The sequence below is a fragment of the Epinephelus fuscoguttatus genome, linkage group LG22, assembly GCF_011397635.1.
Source record: "Epinephelus fuscoguttatus linkage group LG22, E.fuscoguttatus.final_Chr_v1".
NCBI classification, from domain to species: domain Eukaryota; kingdom Metazoa; phylum Chordata; class Actinopteri; order Perciformes; family Serranidae; genus Epinephelus; species Epinephelus fuscoguttatus.
The window spans coordinates 29,607,779-29,625,403 of record NC_064773.1 but is presented as its reverse complement, the minus strand read 5'-3'; the positions used below and the strand labels follow the sequence as shown (position 1 = coordinate 29,625,403).

Here is a 17,625-nt window from a genome sequence, read left to right as displayed (position 1 = left end):
TACAAAGACAGGCAAGTACAGTAAATGTACCATTTGAATGCTATGATAATCATTTTTATTTTATAATAAATCACATAAGTCACCACCAGTATAAATTATTCAAGCCAATGTCTATTTTTTTTTCTTAAATTTAGATTTAGCTCTGTTAATGGTTAGATGATTTTTATTCAATTAAGTAGATGTAAGGCAGTTCCCCGACTTAACTGCTGTGCTATGTGGTGTCTTGCCTTACATTTTTTTTAAATTGTGGGTCATTGTTACATTTATCTTTTTTTAGATACTTCACAAAGTCAGACAACCTGAGGCTTGCTAAAGAATCCCTCATCCAGGAGGTGATGAAGATAGAGGAGAACAGGGCCGCCAGTAAAGAGCCAGAGGCAGCAGAGCCTGTGAGCAAGGCACCTCGTCAAGAAGCAAGAAGCAGCCTGGGCAGCGTCTTAGACGAGATCTTAGAAGAGTGTCAGTCAGAGGCCCAATCCGTGAGTACACATCAGCAGATGTCCAGGTGCAGACCTACCTCTCAGAGCAAACCATCCCTAGGAAAAGCAATCCACTAGACTACTGGAAAACACATGCTACACAGTTCCCCTCACTGGCTGCTGTTGCAACCAAATTTCTCTGTGCCCCCTGCACCTCAGTGGACAGTGAGAGACTCTTTAGTGCAGTGTCAAACATCCTTGATGAGAAAAGGAATCGGCTCTCCCCTGACAAGGTAGAGATGCTGATTTTCTTAAAAAAAACAAAACATCCACTTCATTTTGAAGCCGTAGAGTGAGAGTAAGAGTTGAGCTCAATATAGAGCACATTTAAGAGGTGATAACAAACCAGTGCCTTGCAATTTTATATTCATGTTGATGTTTTATACTTGAATGGTGTTATTCCAATAAGCTGGAAATCTTTTATTTCATGTTAAAATTAAGCTGCTACACCACTTTGAATTGACATTTCTGTTGCTCATTTTAATACTAGACTAGTTAGTCTAATTCTGCACTAAGCCTAAATGGGATTTTATTTTCTGACTTGTGACTGAATGTAAAGCTACCTCTTGGAGGTGGAGTAAGGTGCTTTAGTTGTACTTCTACAATGCTGCACTATGTGGAATTATTGAGATTTTATTTTACAGACATCATCTAGTTTGTTTATCTAAAAAAGATTTATTTAAATTGAATTTGTTTACATGGTTATTTTGTGCTGCACCACTGAAAAGCTACAAAGAGATTTTATTTTGTTTACTTGGTTTGAACCAATGCTGCACTAACAAAACTTAATAAAAGAGCCATATAAAAAAGGTATCATGTTGGATACTGTCATTTAAATAAAAAAACTTAAAGGACAACTTGGATGTGTTCTCTTTTTTTTCTTCTTCTTATTAATGCATTGCTGAAGTATCGGATCGGGACTCGGTATCGGCAGATACTCAGAATCAAATGACTCGGACTCGGACGTGGGGGCAAAAAAATGTGATCGGGACATCCCTACTGTAAACAGTTGTAATCAGCTTCACTATGACTCGCAGCATTCACAGACAAACACTTGTCTTTATCTGGACACATTTTCTCCACAAATACAACATGCTAACATTATTAGCACAAGCCTATGGCATTTTACATTGCATAAATTAGCCTAGCGGTTAGGAGACTTTTTCCTCTACTCATATGAAGCCAGGAACAACAGCAACATTTAGCAAAGGTAACGTTACAAAATTCGGCTCCAATACAACTCACAAGGTTCACCGACAAAACAACTGTCTTATACTAAACACGTTTTCCAAACAAATATTACATGCTAATGTTACTAGCACAAGCCTATGGCATTTTACATTGTATAAATTAGCCTAGCGATGAGCAGAGATTTCCTTTGCTCATATGAAGACAGGATAAATCACACACAAGACTTATAATACTATTTTTGTGGAGGCTTTATTGTCTTCACAATTTATTGTTTCTTATCTGTGAAATTAAAGTAAATAAAAGCTTTGTTTCCACTGAGGTCATTGTCATTCTGCTTTTCCATGCTACCAAGAAAAGGAAAGTTGTCGTCGTCATATTACAGTCTCCTTATATTTATCTTTTTATTCTTTTTTTTTTTTTTAAACTTGTATCTCCTTAATGTCATTTTTCCCCATGATATCATAAATGGTATCGCATATCAATATTTTTCAAGTTATCAAAGTTAGAAATGCGGGTGTCGTGACAACACTGCTAAGATGCTGTATCTTATTTAATCTGGAGGCAGCGTACAGGTGGAAGTAGGAAAATAAAATGTTAAAGGAAGAGATGCTATAACTATATAAATAATCAGTTCCAGGTTGTTGAATGCTCAGGTTGCTAAGTAAATCAATGAAGAAAGACAACACGCACTCTCAAAAAAGAAGAAAAATGTCTGGAGGTGCTCGGCCACAGAACAACAGTATAAACAAGAAAAAGCCAGCAACACTTGGTGTCCTTTGTTACCAACTTTTAATACCTAACTGGTACAGGCAATTAAACACACACAGACTGGTTTTGACAATGTCTTCCTCAGTGTGTGAAAAGACAGAAAAGCAGGGTGAGGCATGCAGAAATAACCTCCACTCCCAATCACACAGCTGCATGGCATTAGGCAATTACCAGAGCACCAAGCAGAATCCTGGTCACTATGGTACAAGCAATTCTGTTTGAGGGTCAGTCACAACACTGATGTTAGTTTTAGATTCATAGCTTCTGGTGAGACGGTTAAAGGAAACTTAACTTCAATAATAACAATTTCATTGCTTTTGTTGCCATCCATTCTGTGATCACATTAGATCAAGTCTTGATCAACAGCCACTATACTTACTGTTTACAACGATCCCTGTAAAGTCATACAGGAGACAACGCATGTAGCAGCTGGTTAAAGCAGCATTGAGGACGAGAATATGCGAGCCTATTGGTGAGTGGAGGAGAAGGTGTCGAGTTCATACGACTTTTTTCTGCACACTAATGCAGGCTACAAAGTGAGTGTTTGAGCTTCAAACTGAGGACTGTAAACTGTAGATGCAGCTTCAAGGCAGGATTTGGAAAGAGTGGATAAATCTGTCATAGTGCAGTAAATGCTGTTTCTGTCAGCTGTCTGTTTTTTGTCAGCAGGCACCTGTTGGTTCTAACTATTATAATCATCATTAGTGTAATTATACTTCTTACCTCACATCAGAATTATGTCTGATCAATTTTAGAGAACACACCTAGCTATGAAGCCAGCAATTACGTCTATTTATTTTGTGTATGTTTACTTAGCAATCTGTATAAACAAGAAAAAGCCAGCAACACTTGGTGTCCTTTCCTTTGTTACCAACTTTTAATACCTAACTGGTACAGGCGATTAAACACACACAGACCGGTTTTGACAATGTCTTCCTCAGTGTGTGAAAAGACAGAAAAGCAGGGTGAGGCATGCAGAAATAACCTCCACTCCCAATCACACAGCTGCATGGCATTAGGCAATCACCAGAGCACCAAGCAGAATCCTGGTAATCACAGAAAAACATCTCATAGAAGAGAAAAAAGTACAAAACATGTCTCAGTATGTATTAACTGGACCAATATCAAGAAAACACATCTATAATATGAAGTGCCTCTGAGAAGAACCCGATGGATTAAATGCCACCAACTCGATGGCTTCATTTACATGTGAGGAAGACACTCTCTTTGGCAGGAAGGATGGATTTGGCAGGAGAGTAACCCCTGAACCATCAGGATACCAGCGCATGCACATCTGGCTCACTGAAAGGGCATGGGCCTTAGCACATGAATCTCGGGAAATAATTATCAGAATGTGACCAAATTTGGACTGAATGTTCACAGACAGTTGCTGCACACAATGCAGCAAAGATTTCATCAGTACCTTGCTCCCTTTAAAAAATGTATACACCTAAACACATATGAATTATAGGCAGACATGGAATAAGGAATAACAAAACCAAAAGGCATGTATGTATGTGTTTACCATTATTATGAAATAAGCCAATCACCCCAAAATTGCATTTATATGTGCCAAAGAATGTCATCATAAAAGTAGGTTATTAGATTATTCACCTGACCATCTGATGTCACCAGCCCCTGACAGGTAACTAGTGCAGCCAGAACTTCAAACAAACAAATAGAATGGGGCCCTATTAGTCCAGGGGCTAAAGGGATCATTCTCACAACTTGGTAGGCCCCTATCACCCACGGGGACCAAACAATTTTGGCATTTTTATCTCTCTACAGGTTCCTCTTCCCTCACTGCACAGATGTCACAGTAAAGAGCTCATGAAGTTTGAGAGGACGCTGGCACCTTTGGCTGCCGCTTCACGCTCTGAACGCTCTAAGTTAAACCCTGTTGAGCCCCCAACTGGGGGACCTCTAGAGCTGCTACTAAAGGCCTGGTGTGTATCAATACACTGATCAGAAGAATATAGTGATGTTGCCCATCAAATTTAACAGCAGAACCTCAGCTATAAGGCTGTAAAAAACATTTTACATGCCCCAAACTCAGTTTTAACATCAACTAAATAAACAACAACAACAACAACTAACTCCAGCAGCACCAATATCCCAACCCACTCTGTATATTTAGGGCTCTAACTCGACCACGTTATTCAAAACACACACCGTTCATCTCAAATGAAAGCTGAGACTCCACTCTTTCCACATGTATACTCCAAATCACTCATTCAAATGAGTCCGGGCGGGAAAAAGGTTCTGGGGGAACAAAAACAATGACCACTCACAGCAGCCGACATCTCCCCACAACGCGTTGCTGATCTGCTGATCTCGTTTTGGTGGGTATAGCGTCATTACATGGCTCCAACGAATCAAACGAGGTGTTAATCAATCAAATCGGCCAAGCCGTCGCAAGATACGGGCCTCCAAAGCTCAGAATAGAAACAGGTTCAAATGTAGTAGGTGCATATTGGTCAGTTTGGAGTGGGAAATAGAGTAAAAAAACAGAACAGACAGTTGTATGTGTATACCCTAAACATCAGTAGGGATTTACAGAAACAAAAAATGAAAGAATCTACTATAATATTATTACTTTCAATAATGTTGTTGTAAGCTACTGTCATTACCGTCTGTCCTGCATCTCTCTCTCTCTCTCTCTCTCTCTCTCTCTCTCTCTCTCTCTCTCTCTCTCTCTCTCTTTCTGTCTCATTGTGTCATACGGATTACTTTTAATTTATCATGTTGATCTGTTCTGTACGACATCTATTGCTCGTCTGTCCGTCCTGGAAGAGGGTTCCCTCCTCAGTTGCTCTTCCTGAGGTTTCTACCTTTTTTTTCCCCGTTAAAGGGTTTTTTTGGGGAGTTTTTCCTTATCTGCTGCGAGGGTCATAAGGACAGAGGGATGTCGTATGCTGTACAGCCCTGTGAGGCAAATTGTGATTTGTGATATTGGGCTTTATAAATAAAATTGATTGATTGATTGAAGAAATAGGATTGTACATAACAAAAATCACATGCAAACATGGTGTAATTTTGGAGAGCTCGCCTGAATTTTCTGTACTAAAACCTCTCTAATATTGTTCTGCTTCACTTTATCAGAATCAACCTTTGCAGAGTTAATGTTTACATATTGTACTATGATTTGATAGAGGTTTAGAGCTGCTGCTGCATCATTCCAAAGATACTCATCCTAAAAATGCTTTTTTTTTTTCAGGCGAACCTCAAAATATTTCATTTGTGCTAGGGATGCAAGATAACTTTTCTTTTAAACCGATACCAATAACTGATAACTTTCAGCTCCTAAAGGCTGATACCGATAACTGATAACTGATAATTATTGGCAAGCATCTCAAACATTTTCGAAAAGATATCAAACAAAAAAACTATTTAATATCTCAAATGAACATCAATTTAAATAAGGTGCATTACTTACTGATATAAAAATAAAGGCCCCTTGAACTGATGCAAATACATGCATCGGGATTACAAACTGAAAAAGTTAATTCCAGAAGTTCAAAAAAATAAATATATATAGAAAATAATTGCACTGAACATGTTAGACTTGTCTATGTAAACAAACTGAAAAAGTGCATTTCATAGTAACAAAAAAATAAGTTTAAAGAATTTTGGCTTATGGTTGCATTCAAATGAATACCCTTTCACTAAGGTAAATAAGGTTCAGTTGTTCTTTTATCTCATATTAGAAGAGAGAGAGTGCATCTGTGTGTGTGTGTGAGATAGTGTTGTCACGGTACCAAAATTGGAACCCACGGTACGATACCAGTGAAAGTATCACGGTTCTGAGTAGTATCACGATACCACAGCAAAAAAGAGGCAGATGTGCCTTTTGTCATTTATAAAAAGATAGATCACTTTTCTATAATACATCAGTGATATTTCAATGGAATAAATTACTTATTGACTTATTCATACTTCAAAAACAGCATCAATAAGTGATTAACATAGGGGGGATCAAAATAAAATAAATAAATAAAATAAAAATCAACCAACTACCCTCCTCCCCTGACAAGAAAAGAACAGTCCCTTCATAAGTAAAGAACAGTCCCTAAAGTGCGGTGAGGTTTGTGGGTGTTACCTGCCACAAAGAGAGAAATGTGAACAGCTCGTTTCTCCTCTGACACGCCACATACCTGTGTGCCGCCATGGCTCGGTTGTCCAGGTACTACTGGGCCGTCATGACGCCAACGAAAAAGGAAAAAAAGGAAATTATGCTACTGGACCTGGAGTCGGACTTCTTGACGCCGGTAAGCCGTTATCTTATGCTATTTGACCGCCGTATTCCTGTCTGTGACCCCCATTCAACCCACAACCGGCAGGATTCACCTTTCGTTTCTGCTGCTGGTTGAAATCTGTACTCACACAGCGAGCTCCTGAATGATTTATTTTGCTCGCACAAAACTATTTTAAGTCGCAAATGCGAGTCAAATGCTCGCACGTAGAGCTCTGTGGAAAACAAATCACTGCCGACAAGTAAAAAGAAATAAATAATAACTTTCACTGCTCAAAGATACTCACATGTCTGGAAAACAAACCACTACAGCAGCATATTGAGTGCCAGGTGGCCAGCGCGCGTACCATCCATAACTTTTCACAGTAAAAACAGAAAAACAGTGTCCCGAACTGAACCGTACCGTACTGCTTGGTGGAAACGGGGCTATAGACTCAAGTCAGACTCGAGTCACAACTTTGATAACTTAAGACTTGACAAAATTGAAAACCACTTGCAATTCAACTTGGACTTTAACGATAGAGGAAGATTTCCGCACACTTACATCTATGCAGTGTCTCACTTTCAGTCTATTCGACCTTCAAAGGTCGAATAGACTGAAAGCTCAGCAATTTAATATAAAATGCAACACTTTTGTTTTACCTACAGGTTTAAGTTAAAGATCTCAGACTTTTTATGCACTCAAAGATGAATTTATCTTAAATTTTGGTAGCAAATTTGTTAAAATGTTTGTTAAAAAATGCCCACAACTAACAATATTCTTAGTCAACCTAGTTGTCATTAGGGCCATTAGTCGACTAGTCACCCACATGTTTATGATATTAATTTAATTGTTAAATTATATATTTTGGACATGTAGCCATTTCATGTTTTAGATGATATGTCATGTTTGTAGTCTACCAATGAAGATGAGTTTACATATCACCTTGGGTTTGTCCTTCACCTTCTCAAAATGATCTTTGGATTTCCTGCCAGTAATGTTATTAACTAGCCTGTGGAATAACCGCAGGTACCAGCCCTGGAAATTAGAGGCCGTACACACGCTGCGTCTTTAACTGCCTGGAAAACACCAGGTCGGGCGCTAAGTGCTACTCTTGTGCTTTTTTTGCGTTAGCTTTCAAGAGCATGGTGGCTGGTTTTGTCTAGGGTTGCTCAGCAACCTTAACAAGCACCGTATAGCCTATTTACCTGAAATCCTGAGTGCAGAGCTGATCTTCTTCCAGGAGCTGTTTATAAGTGTGTAGGCCTATTGTCCGTGGGACAGATGTAAAGCTCTGGGTAGCCCTGCACTAACATCATCAACATTTCCGTATTTATCAGACTGAATATTTACAGAAGAAGGGAAAGATATCTGTCGGCTGTGACTGGATTGTAACGTGACTCCTGTCTGACTGCTGAGCGTGGCCACTTCCTGTGTCTGTCTTTTCAAATTAAATTCCAACATGGTCCAGTCACATAGGATTCTGCACCTAAGCGACTAATGAAATCTTGCCGACTTTTGACCTTTCTGCTTGACCACTAGGGGGCAGCCCTGGTGATCACTTCTTCTTTTTCAAAATAATCCGGGCACCTGACAGGTGTGTCGTATCAAGATGCTGATTAAACAGCATCATTACCACACAGCTGCACCTTGGGATGGTCACAGTAAAAGGCCACTCTATGATGTGCATTTTGATCACACAACGCAATGCAACAGATGCCCCAAGTTTTGAGGAGGTGTGCTGTTGGCAGGCTGACTGGGGGAATGTCCACCAGAGCTGTTGCCTGTGAACGTAATGTTCATTTAACTACCAAAAGCTGCCTCTAATGTTGTTTCCCTGAATTTGGCAGTACATCCAACCATCCTCACAACCACTCAAAGTAATGACTTGCTTTCCTACACACATTCAATGTTGTTCAACCAACCTAGAGCAGTTCATCCAGTTCTACACAACAGTTATTCTGTCGTCTGCTCAGCTCTTACAGCCTCATTTGGACCAGCCTCCAAATGCAACAAAGACATTACACAATCATAACTCAACTGAATAGAAAGTCCGTGCCGCCCTGCCTGTCCAGGGTGTTCCCACCCTTTGAACTACAAAGCAGATCATCAAAGACCCTTCTGCCCAGCCACCAAATAATGTGACCTCTCCTTCAGCAGGCATTTCAGACGGATGACTGTGAGCTGAAACAAGAGTTTTTTCCCACAGGTCTTCACACTCATGAACTTTTACCTCAGCCATGTCAAAATGGCAGTTTGTTTTGTTAAACAGCCTTTAAGTTTCTGTGCAGTTATCACAATAACTATGCTTTTGCATTAGACAGATTTATGTCACTTTCAATGAATTTATTTTTACCCATTTGCCTTTTGCATGTAGTACACTGAGTAAGTAAGTAAGTAAGTAAACTGAGAGCTACTGACAGCCGCTGTCATGCTTGAGCTTACAGTAAACTTGATTCAGATTCTTTGTGGGTATCACAAATTAGTTTCTGCTAACTGAAATTAATTTGTGATGGTCACTGTCACATTTGGATCTGTTTGTGCGGCAGGATGAACAGTGCTGTCACCAAAGGTTACGAGGAGGACGTGGGAAACAGAACTTCTGTGTATGTTCACACAGCACACTCCATCACATCTTCGCTAATAATATCCAGGAAGTACGGATACAAAGGTGCCCCTCATGATGAGGTATTAAAGCTTGAATGTAATATGTAATATTGTAATTTGTAATTTATACCTCACACATACACACTCACCTGTCATCCTCTTCCTTTTGGCAGGGTATAAAATACGTGATGATACCTGAGGCGAGGAGGGATTACAATTGGCTCGTAGGTCTTCTGAGAGGAGAAATGATTACTAATGGCTCATATAAAAACAATAAGTTAGTATCAACTCTCTATATATTATTAGTAGAAGGAAGCACGTACACCCAAACACTAAAACACATACACAGTATATCCAGTGCTGGAACATATCAGATTGGGCCTGGAAGTGTGTCTCCATAAACATGGTGACCTGATGACAGTTAGACTTTAATCAAATCTGACTCATGAGTTACTAAAATAATGAAAAAGGGCATCAGTTGGTACATTTTGTGGAGGTTACAAGTCATATTAAACATACACTATATGCCCCTTTTGTGGCTCAGACAGGAAGTCACAAAAAAAAAAAAATCAGGCAGTTTAATCATACTAGAAGGGAAATTCTTACAATGCATGATTTTGGTTGAAGCTCCAGCCAAATGTATTATCTGCACCGTACAGACAGGAGATAAAAAAAGCCAGCTTTGCAACTTTTTTTTCATTATCGCCATTGACTGTCTTATTTTAACCCCGCAGGCCAAGGACGTACTACTCTGGGCAGTACAACGAGTCCCGCTTCTATGTTCTGCACCAGGATTTCCTCAGATACATCAAAAACAGGTCCCCTCACAATCCTACCCAACTCTTTCACTCTTTATGGTTCATGACAACAATGATAATAACCAGTGGTGGAATGTAACATACATTTAGTCATGTGCTGCACTTAAGTACAATTTTGAAGTAAGTGTTTCCAAACTGTTGTATTTATACTTTTACTTATTTACAAGATCTGAGTACCTCTGAAATAACTTTATGTATGTTACATTTTCATGTGGAGGTGCAGCCCAAAGTGCTTCACAAAACAGCATGCAAGTGCTGCAGGAATGAGGTCGTGGCTTGATGGAAATACTAGATTTTGCATGCTGCTGCAAAATGTTCTTGTCTCAGTGTTTTATGATGTGGCAACGCTGTGGTTAGGGTTTGGTTAGAACATTACAAATAATTATAATAAAAGCAAGAGATAAATATAAAAAATAAATATAATCAAGAGTCGACAGGGAATCTCAAACTAAAAGCACTTCCTTAAATAAAGCTGTTTTGACTTAATGGTCACTTTGGAAGTTGTTGTTTGTCTCATCTTATATGTGAAAGACTTATAATATATAAGTTCATATGATCATTATATCACACTGTTTATTACCCACAGGTTCTTAAAGTCTCGTTCTCTGAATAGTTCACACTGGGCAATAGTCAGACCAACCAACGGGGCATTCACTGTCTTCCTGGCTCTGCAAACCTGTGACACTGTAAGTTAATATTACTTAAACTTCTCCACATGTCGTCTATGCTGTAGTTCATGCCTCCATAAACATGATGCATTCAGTATCAGCCCGGTCTCAGAAATGAAATCTGCAGCATATTACGTAGTGGTGGGCACAAAATGTGTTGAAATTACAAGCTGGCAACACAAAAACAAATCCAATGTAAAGTCAGTGAAGCTCTTTTGTCTTGGTGGACACATAAATTGGTATGAAGAGTGAAAAAGTCCCTGATCATGGGCAAACAGTGTGGTGGATTGGTCACACAAACACGGACTTTCAACCAGGAGATCACTGTTTGTGTCCCATGTGAAAGCAGAGGTAGATGTGATGTGATCTACTTTACGTAACTACACAAAGAGCTTTACACAGGTACTTTACCTAGTGACACAAAGTAGGTAAGTTTACCTCAATTACGTCTTTGTTTGATTTTGATCAAAAACGTAATCTTTCCTACCATTAACCTAACTGTGATTGTATTCTACCGTTAACCACATTAACAGGGTTTGTGAAACTGTGATTGTCGACTTAGCATTGGCATAGTTTTCATGTTGCTAAAAATTAATTTTAAAACATTTCGTGTCCACCATGTGATATTTTGTAAGATGAGAAGACCGATGTTCTTGTCTAACTCTCAGCATAAAATTGAACAAGCACATTTCTATAAGATGCCAAACTTTTCTTTTAACAAATCATGTCTTGGTGTGAGTTATTTGCAATTGTCCCTGTTCTCTGTTTTGTCGTTTTCAGGTGAGTGCATACGGATTCATGACTGAGGACTACAAGAAATACAATAACTACTACTATCAGAAAGATAAAACTCGTGTTGTTTTCTACGCCAATCACGACTATATCCTGGAGATGAAGACTTGGAAAAAACTACATGACAGCAAAATACTGAGGCTCTATCAAGGACCGGACTCAGAAAAAGGGACAGAAAAGCCGAAGTAACACTGATACTGATAGACTGAGGATGGCATCAAGAATCTAGGTCAGTTTACCCAAACCATGTGAGACAGTATGTGACTGACGTTTCTACACCTTAGGAAGACTTTCCTATATATTCTAATATTCATTTGACTCTCATTGATATAAATGTGGTGGACAAAATACATCTAACACCTCTCTGTAGACAAAGTGTAACAGCACTGGAAACTGAACCGTGATGTTAATAATATTAGTAGTTTTTCGTAATTAGTTTTAATATTAAGTAGAAACAGAAAACTTTACAACTGTTATCACTTAAAATTGATTGACTAGAGGTGGAAAACAGTATAACAGTTAAATATATATATGCTAACAGTGGTTTGGCGGTCAGTGTAGTATTAAAATATCCAATGTTATCATCTATGAAATTAAGGAGCTGGACAATTAGGTTTCATTTGGCCATCGTATGTTGCACTGTAATAAAATATGGTGCAGGCCGACTGATAAAATAATAAAAAAAAAAAAGATATGTATATCTATATGTTCAGAACCGAGGGGGTCTTGGGGTCCCGCAGGCAAATGGGAACCTTCCATCCATCCATCCATCCATCCATCCATCCATTTTCTTCCGCTTATCTGGGGCTGGGTCACGGGGGCAACAGGTCAAGCAAAGCACCCCAGACGTCCCTCTCCCCAGCAACGCTTTCCAGCTCCTCCTGGGGGACCCCAACGTGTTCCCAGGCCAGATGAGATACAGTATATAATCCCTCCAGTGTGTTCTGGGTCTACCCCGGGGCCTCCTACCAGTAGGACATGCCCGAAACACCTCCAGCGGAAGGCACCTAGGAGGCAACCTGATCAGATGCCTGTACCACCTCAACTGACCCCTTTTTGACGTGAAGGAGCAGCGGCTCTACAGTGGTGTTAGATGTAGCTATCCAGAGCGACAGCAACATCAGGAAGAAGGAACACAAGAAGCTGGAAAAATACCAAGAGCTGAAAGAGGAGCTAGAAAAGATTTGGGGAGTGAAGGCAACAATGGTGCCATTGTTAATCGCAGCACTTGGGCAAACTGGAAGATTGCCTCCGGCTTATTCCATGTATAACATCTGAGGTCTGAGACTATTTTTTTTTTCTGCAACATGTTGGTTGAGGCATTCAAGGGTGGTGGTATTTCTAGTTTTGGGTTAGGGTTAACAATGACTTTTACTTCAAGGCAGTTCGCTTCAACAGCATTTTACATGATCACTGGTCACAGATCGTCTTTGAATCAATTTAACTTTTATCGATCTCCTGCCTCTAGGCACCATCACTGATATCATCATACACAAGCAGAAATGAGCAAAAATATGTCCTTTGTAGGATGGTTTCATGTTGTCTCATTTTGCCATGTTTTTCATTTTGATGGAATGCAGTTGGTGTTGATCTGTTGGTTTCTGGTCTGTTTCAAGCTCACGAGACAGCACATCCTGTGGTTATCACAATAGCCTTGTATGTTTAATGTTTGTGTAATAAATTTGTCAGTCCTGCCTTTTAATTCAAAAGTGAAATTGGTTTTAGAAAGTGTGAATACCATAAACTCAGGCATTCATGGTTCCCAGATGATGAAACCTCATGACTTTGATCAGCAGTTTAAAATTTGTGGTTTTGATTGAAATATCTCAACAAGTATTGAACAGATTGCCAATAACTTTAGCACAGACATTATTTTCCCCCTCAGGATCAACTGAAATAAATGTAGCTATCTCTTAACCTGTGTTCAGATAAATAGAATGCTTTGTTAAACTCATCAAACATAGTATGCCATAAATATTCAATAATAATCCATAAACAAATTAAAATGAACTGACAATGTGAAGACAAAAATAACTGAGTCCCTTCTCTGTTGGTCCACTTTTTGGTAATCTTTAAGAGGACTGTGTTGGTTCATTTAAAAACAACTAAATGTGAAAACACCCTAACTGAGTGCAGTAGATTTCCCTTAAAGTTATTGAATCAAACAGCACCACCTGCTGACTTATTAGAGTTAAAACTGCAAAGTAAGAGAACAGTAAAACACCTGTTCTTTTTCCTTATCTTATTCACTTATTTATTTCATCAAGACATATTAGCTAATTAAAATGTGACATAAATGGCAATAAATGGAAGAATCTCTAAACCTAGCGTGCTGGCTTTGAGTGACTTTGAGAGACCAGTTAACAGATGAGGCTGGAGTCTTGCACAGCAGGAAAATTTCATTTTATATACATTTGTTGTTAATGTAGGTGTGTTTGTGGTTTAAGCTCTAAAATAGAGAACAAAATTATAAACATGCAAATCAAATATCTTAACAGAAATTGTGTTTGATAACTTATAAGTTTGTAGGATTTTAGGGGAATTAAGTGGCATCCAGTGGTGAGGTTTGCAGATTGCAACCAGCTGAAATTCTCCTGGTTAGAATTCCTTCAGTGTTCATTGTTCAGGAGGGTTTTACCAGGAGCCAAATTATCTGTGGAGGTCCTTTCCTTTCCAAAACAAACATTTATAAAATCCTTACAAAAATCAAAAAACAGGCAACTAGCCCCCCCCACCCCCCCTCCCCCCCAAGCTGTTTTTGCATCCAGTTTTCTGACACATAATATGTCAAGTAGTGTGCTTCAGTCATGCTGGTAAGGTTTGGAGGATTTTGTTACAATGGGACAGAGCCAGGCTAGCTGTTTCCCTCTGTTTCCAGTCTTTATGCTAAGCAATTTACGTGCTAAATTAGTGCTCTACAGACAGATCTATACGTTAAAGTTTGTCTTTAACTCTTTCTGGATCAAATCTCTGAAGACCCTGTACCCTCATACAAGGACATCACATTTTGGGTTTACTGGCCCTTGTACTTCATTCTGCTTAACTTAGACCTGGGGTCCGTTTCACAAAGCAGGTTTAGTGAAAACTCAGAGTCTGTTAACCCTGAAATGAGGGAATCTCTGAGTTTTCCATTTCAAAAAGGGAGGTAACTCAAACCAGAGAAAGAGGGGTACCTCTAGCCTGTTTCAGAGAGAGAGGTAACTTAAGCTCTCGGTCAGTTACCATAGTAACAGACTCTATGAACCTAACCTGGTCGGGACCAGGTTTTTCTCAATGAACCTCGAGTTTCTCTCTGTCTCCGCCCTCTTTCAGAGCCACACACTCCATTTGATTTCCTCATTCATTCAGTCAGCAGGCGAGTTTTGGCGTAGCCGTTCTGCCATCTGTCATTTAAAAAAAAAAAAAATCATTAAAAAAATCAGAGTCAGTATATTAGAAGTCCATCAGGCACAGTAGGTGGCGACTTTTTTCACTAACATGGCATGTCCTTTTGATAACGATCCAGTGGATGAAGGTGCAGAATTACTGCGCAGAGAATTAAATATTCATCGGGAGATGGTTATCAGACCGCACAGATGTTTTAGCATTTCCAAACAATTATCTTTTTGAGCAGTACCGTTTCACGTCACAGTCCATCATCTACACACACAACCTAATCCGTCCTTACCTTTGCAACATTACCAATCGTAGTCATGCTCTCACATCCCAGCAGATATTGTGTGTTGCGGTCATAGACTGGAATAAAAATGCGCTGTGTTTCTTTGCAAATGGAAGTTTTTTGTACAATGTCGGAGACGCTGAGCACTTGAGTAAGGTAACTGTATGCAGGGCGGTCAGAAAAGTGTGCTCGTTTTACAGGCATCTGCCCTCTTTCTGTTGGCTGAGTAGAAGTCTGTGTTAGTTTAAATAGGCTTAATTATTTAACAGAACATGATACAGATGAGAAGACATTTATGTGTGTGAAAACAGCATTATGTTGGGGATAAAACAATTGCACAGTCAAACAGCCACTTAATATTTACTTTACATTGTAAAACATGATCAAAATGAGGTACCCCCATGAGATTATGCCGAGGTCTGACCTGTTTGAACAATGTTTTTATATTTCATCCTAAACTGCTGCAAGTATGCTTCTCCTCCGCGGGATTGCACCTAAATGAAATAAATGAATAGGCTACCATTCAAGCAGTTTTCCCCTGTAACATTATTGTGATTGCAAAGGACTACATTTAAACTTATGCATTCTCCCACGCCGTCTCCCTCTCTTTTGCAGCTGCAGCAGTGTTGCACTTCTTTTTGAAAACGTGTTCAAATTCAAAGTCGCAGTATGAGCGCATTAAGATTTCTAATTCTAGTGGGGTGAAAAACGCAGCCCTTCCCGTCCCCATTGCCATGGTGACTCGTCGAATCGGGGCTCCATTGATGCTGACTTTTTATAGTTGTGGTGCGCGCGCTTAACTCCAGGTGAAACTACTCCGAGTTGATTAAACTGATTCAAATCAGCTGTTCTGGAACCGGAAACTCAGAGTTTCCTATCTCAGAGTAGATCAACTCAGAGTTCAGAATTAGACTCAGAGTTTGTTGAACCTGCTTTGTGAAACAGACCCCTGTTGTCCTTGTTCGTGGACACTTGTGCCATCTAGTGGCAGTAAGAGCACAATACTATAATCAATGTAAAAACAAGATGGCAGCCATCTCTGCCAAGTCGGTCTGCAGCCGATCCCGACACAAACGTGGACAAGGCTCAAAACCTGATCACATTTTATGGTTGAAACTTGTTTATTTATGATTAATAACCTTTGTAACTTGATATAACCCAGAATTTTGTTTTTTACCAATTTTAGCAACGGTATCAAGATCCTGTTAATAAGAAAGTACTCGTTTAAAGCAATGGCAGCTGCTGGTCTTTCAAACAGGGGAAGCTCACTTTAAGTTTACATTATACAATTTATCATGTTGTAGCGATGGAGTAACTTATAAAAGGAGCATTTAATTGAAGCAGTTTTTCAACCACACTCATGCCATAGAACCACAGCAAAACACACCTCAGAGATTTTCAGATGGGTTGTATAAATGGTGAAAACGAGCTATATGGCTTATGGAAATAAGGAACTCCGGACAGCCCTCTGTCAGAAGACTCCACTTGCGAATATCCGCATAGGACTGAGCTTGAAATGTGGAGCGCTGTCAATCACAAAGGAGTACAGCCTTTTAGATAATTCCTCCAATCATCATGCATACACCCAGCGTCCTCTCTCGCCTACCGCTCCATTAGGTCCCAGGGAAGCTGAGCCTCCCTGGAAGTGACGATTTTGTTGCATTTATCATCTCGCTTTGCTGCATGAAAAAAACCTTCTCAGCGCTGTCTCATAGGAATGCTTGGAAGCTCCGCGTCCACTGTGCTGACACGAGAATGTATGACAGGGAGGTCGCGTTTGAAAACTGGTGAAACAGCTGACATTTGAACATCATAGTCATGATGTTAAATGCAACCTAGCGCATGTTTAATGCAATGTAAATTCTTATTTTAATGTAAATTCAATAGTGCATATTTGACCATTTCTTCTATGACATTTTAGGGGAAGTTCGGCCTCCCTTGCTGTCTCAGAGCAATGACAGAGTTTGAAGACATGGGGAATTTTATACTCAACAGGTTCTACTGATCTCAAATTAAAAATGCGAACCAACAAAGGCTCGGGTTTCAGGAGGTTGTGTACAGTTATCAAAATAGTCTATATATGCTTTGAACATCATTCGTGCCAAGTATGTGATATAACAGAGGCCCGGAAAGGCCATAATTCCTATTCAACGGGTAACAGAAGAAGGTGTAACACCTGTGAACAAACATCCGGGTCACTGCTGAGACCACTGAGCACTGTAAAAATCCATGAATAAAAAAATATCTTGGTGCAAATTTGAAACCTCTCAGTCATTTTTTTTTGTTTCAATTTAAACTAGAACTGCAAGCAGTTCTGCAACTCGGTCCCCGCGTCCCGCGGAGCCCATGGAAGTTGTCCCCGAAGGACGACGGGCTCTGGGCGAGTGCAGGGACGCAGGCCAACGTTTGGAC

At 39.7% G+C, this 17,625-nt stretch overlaps 1 protein-coding gene across 1 annotated transcript in view; it reads left to right on the top strand.

Moving 5' to 3' along the window:
- LOC125883207 (alpha-N-acetylgalactosaminide alpha-2,6-sialyltransferase 1-like) overlaps positions 1 to 11,744 on the top strand; it is a 59,089-nt gene extending 47,345 nt beyond the window's left edge. Inside the window, exons 4-8 of the mRNA XM_049567425.1 lie at positions 9,220 to 9,358; positions 9,451 to 9,554; positions 10,012 to 10,095; positions 10,682 to 10,781; positions 11,544 to 11,744. Of these exons, the coding sequence (XP_049423382.1) occupies positions 9,220 to 9,358; positions 9,451 to 9,554; positions 10,012 to 10,095; positions 10,682 to 10,781; positions 11,544 to 11,744 (628 nt within the window). The remainder of the gene's footprint in view (positions 1 to 9,219; positions 9,359 to 9,450; positions 9,555 to 10,011; positions 10,096 to 10,681; positions 10,782 to 11,543) is intronic.
- The last annotated feature ends 5,881 nt before the right edge of the window (positions 11,745 to 17,625 follow it).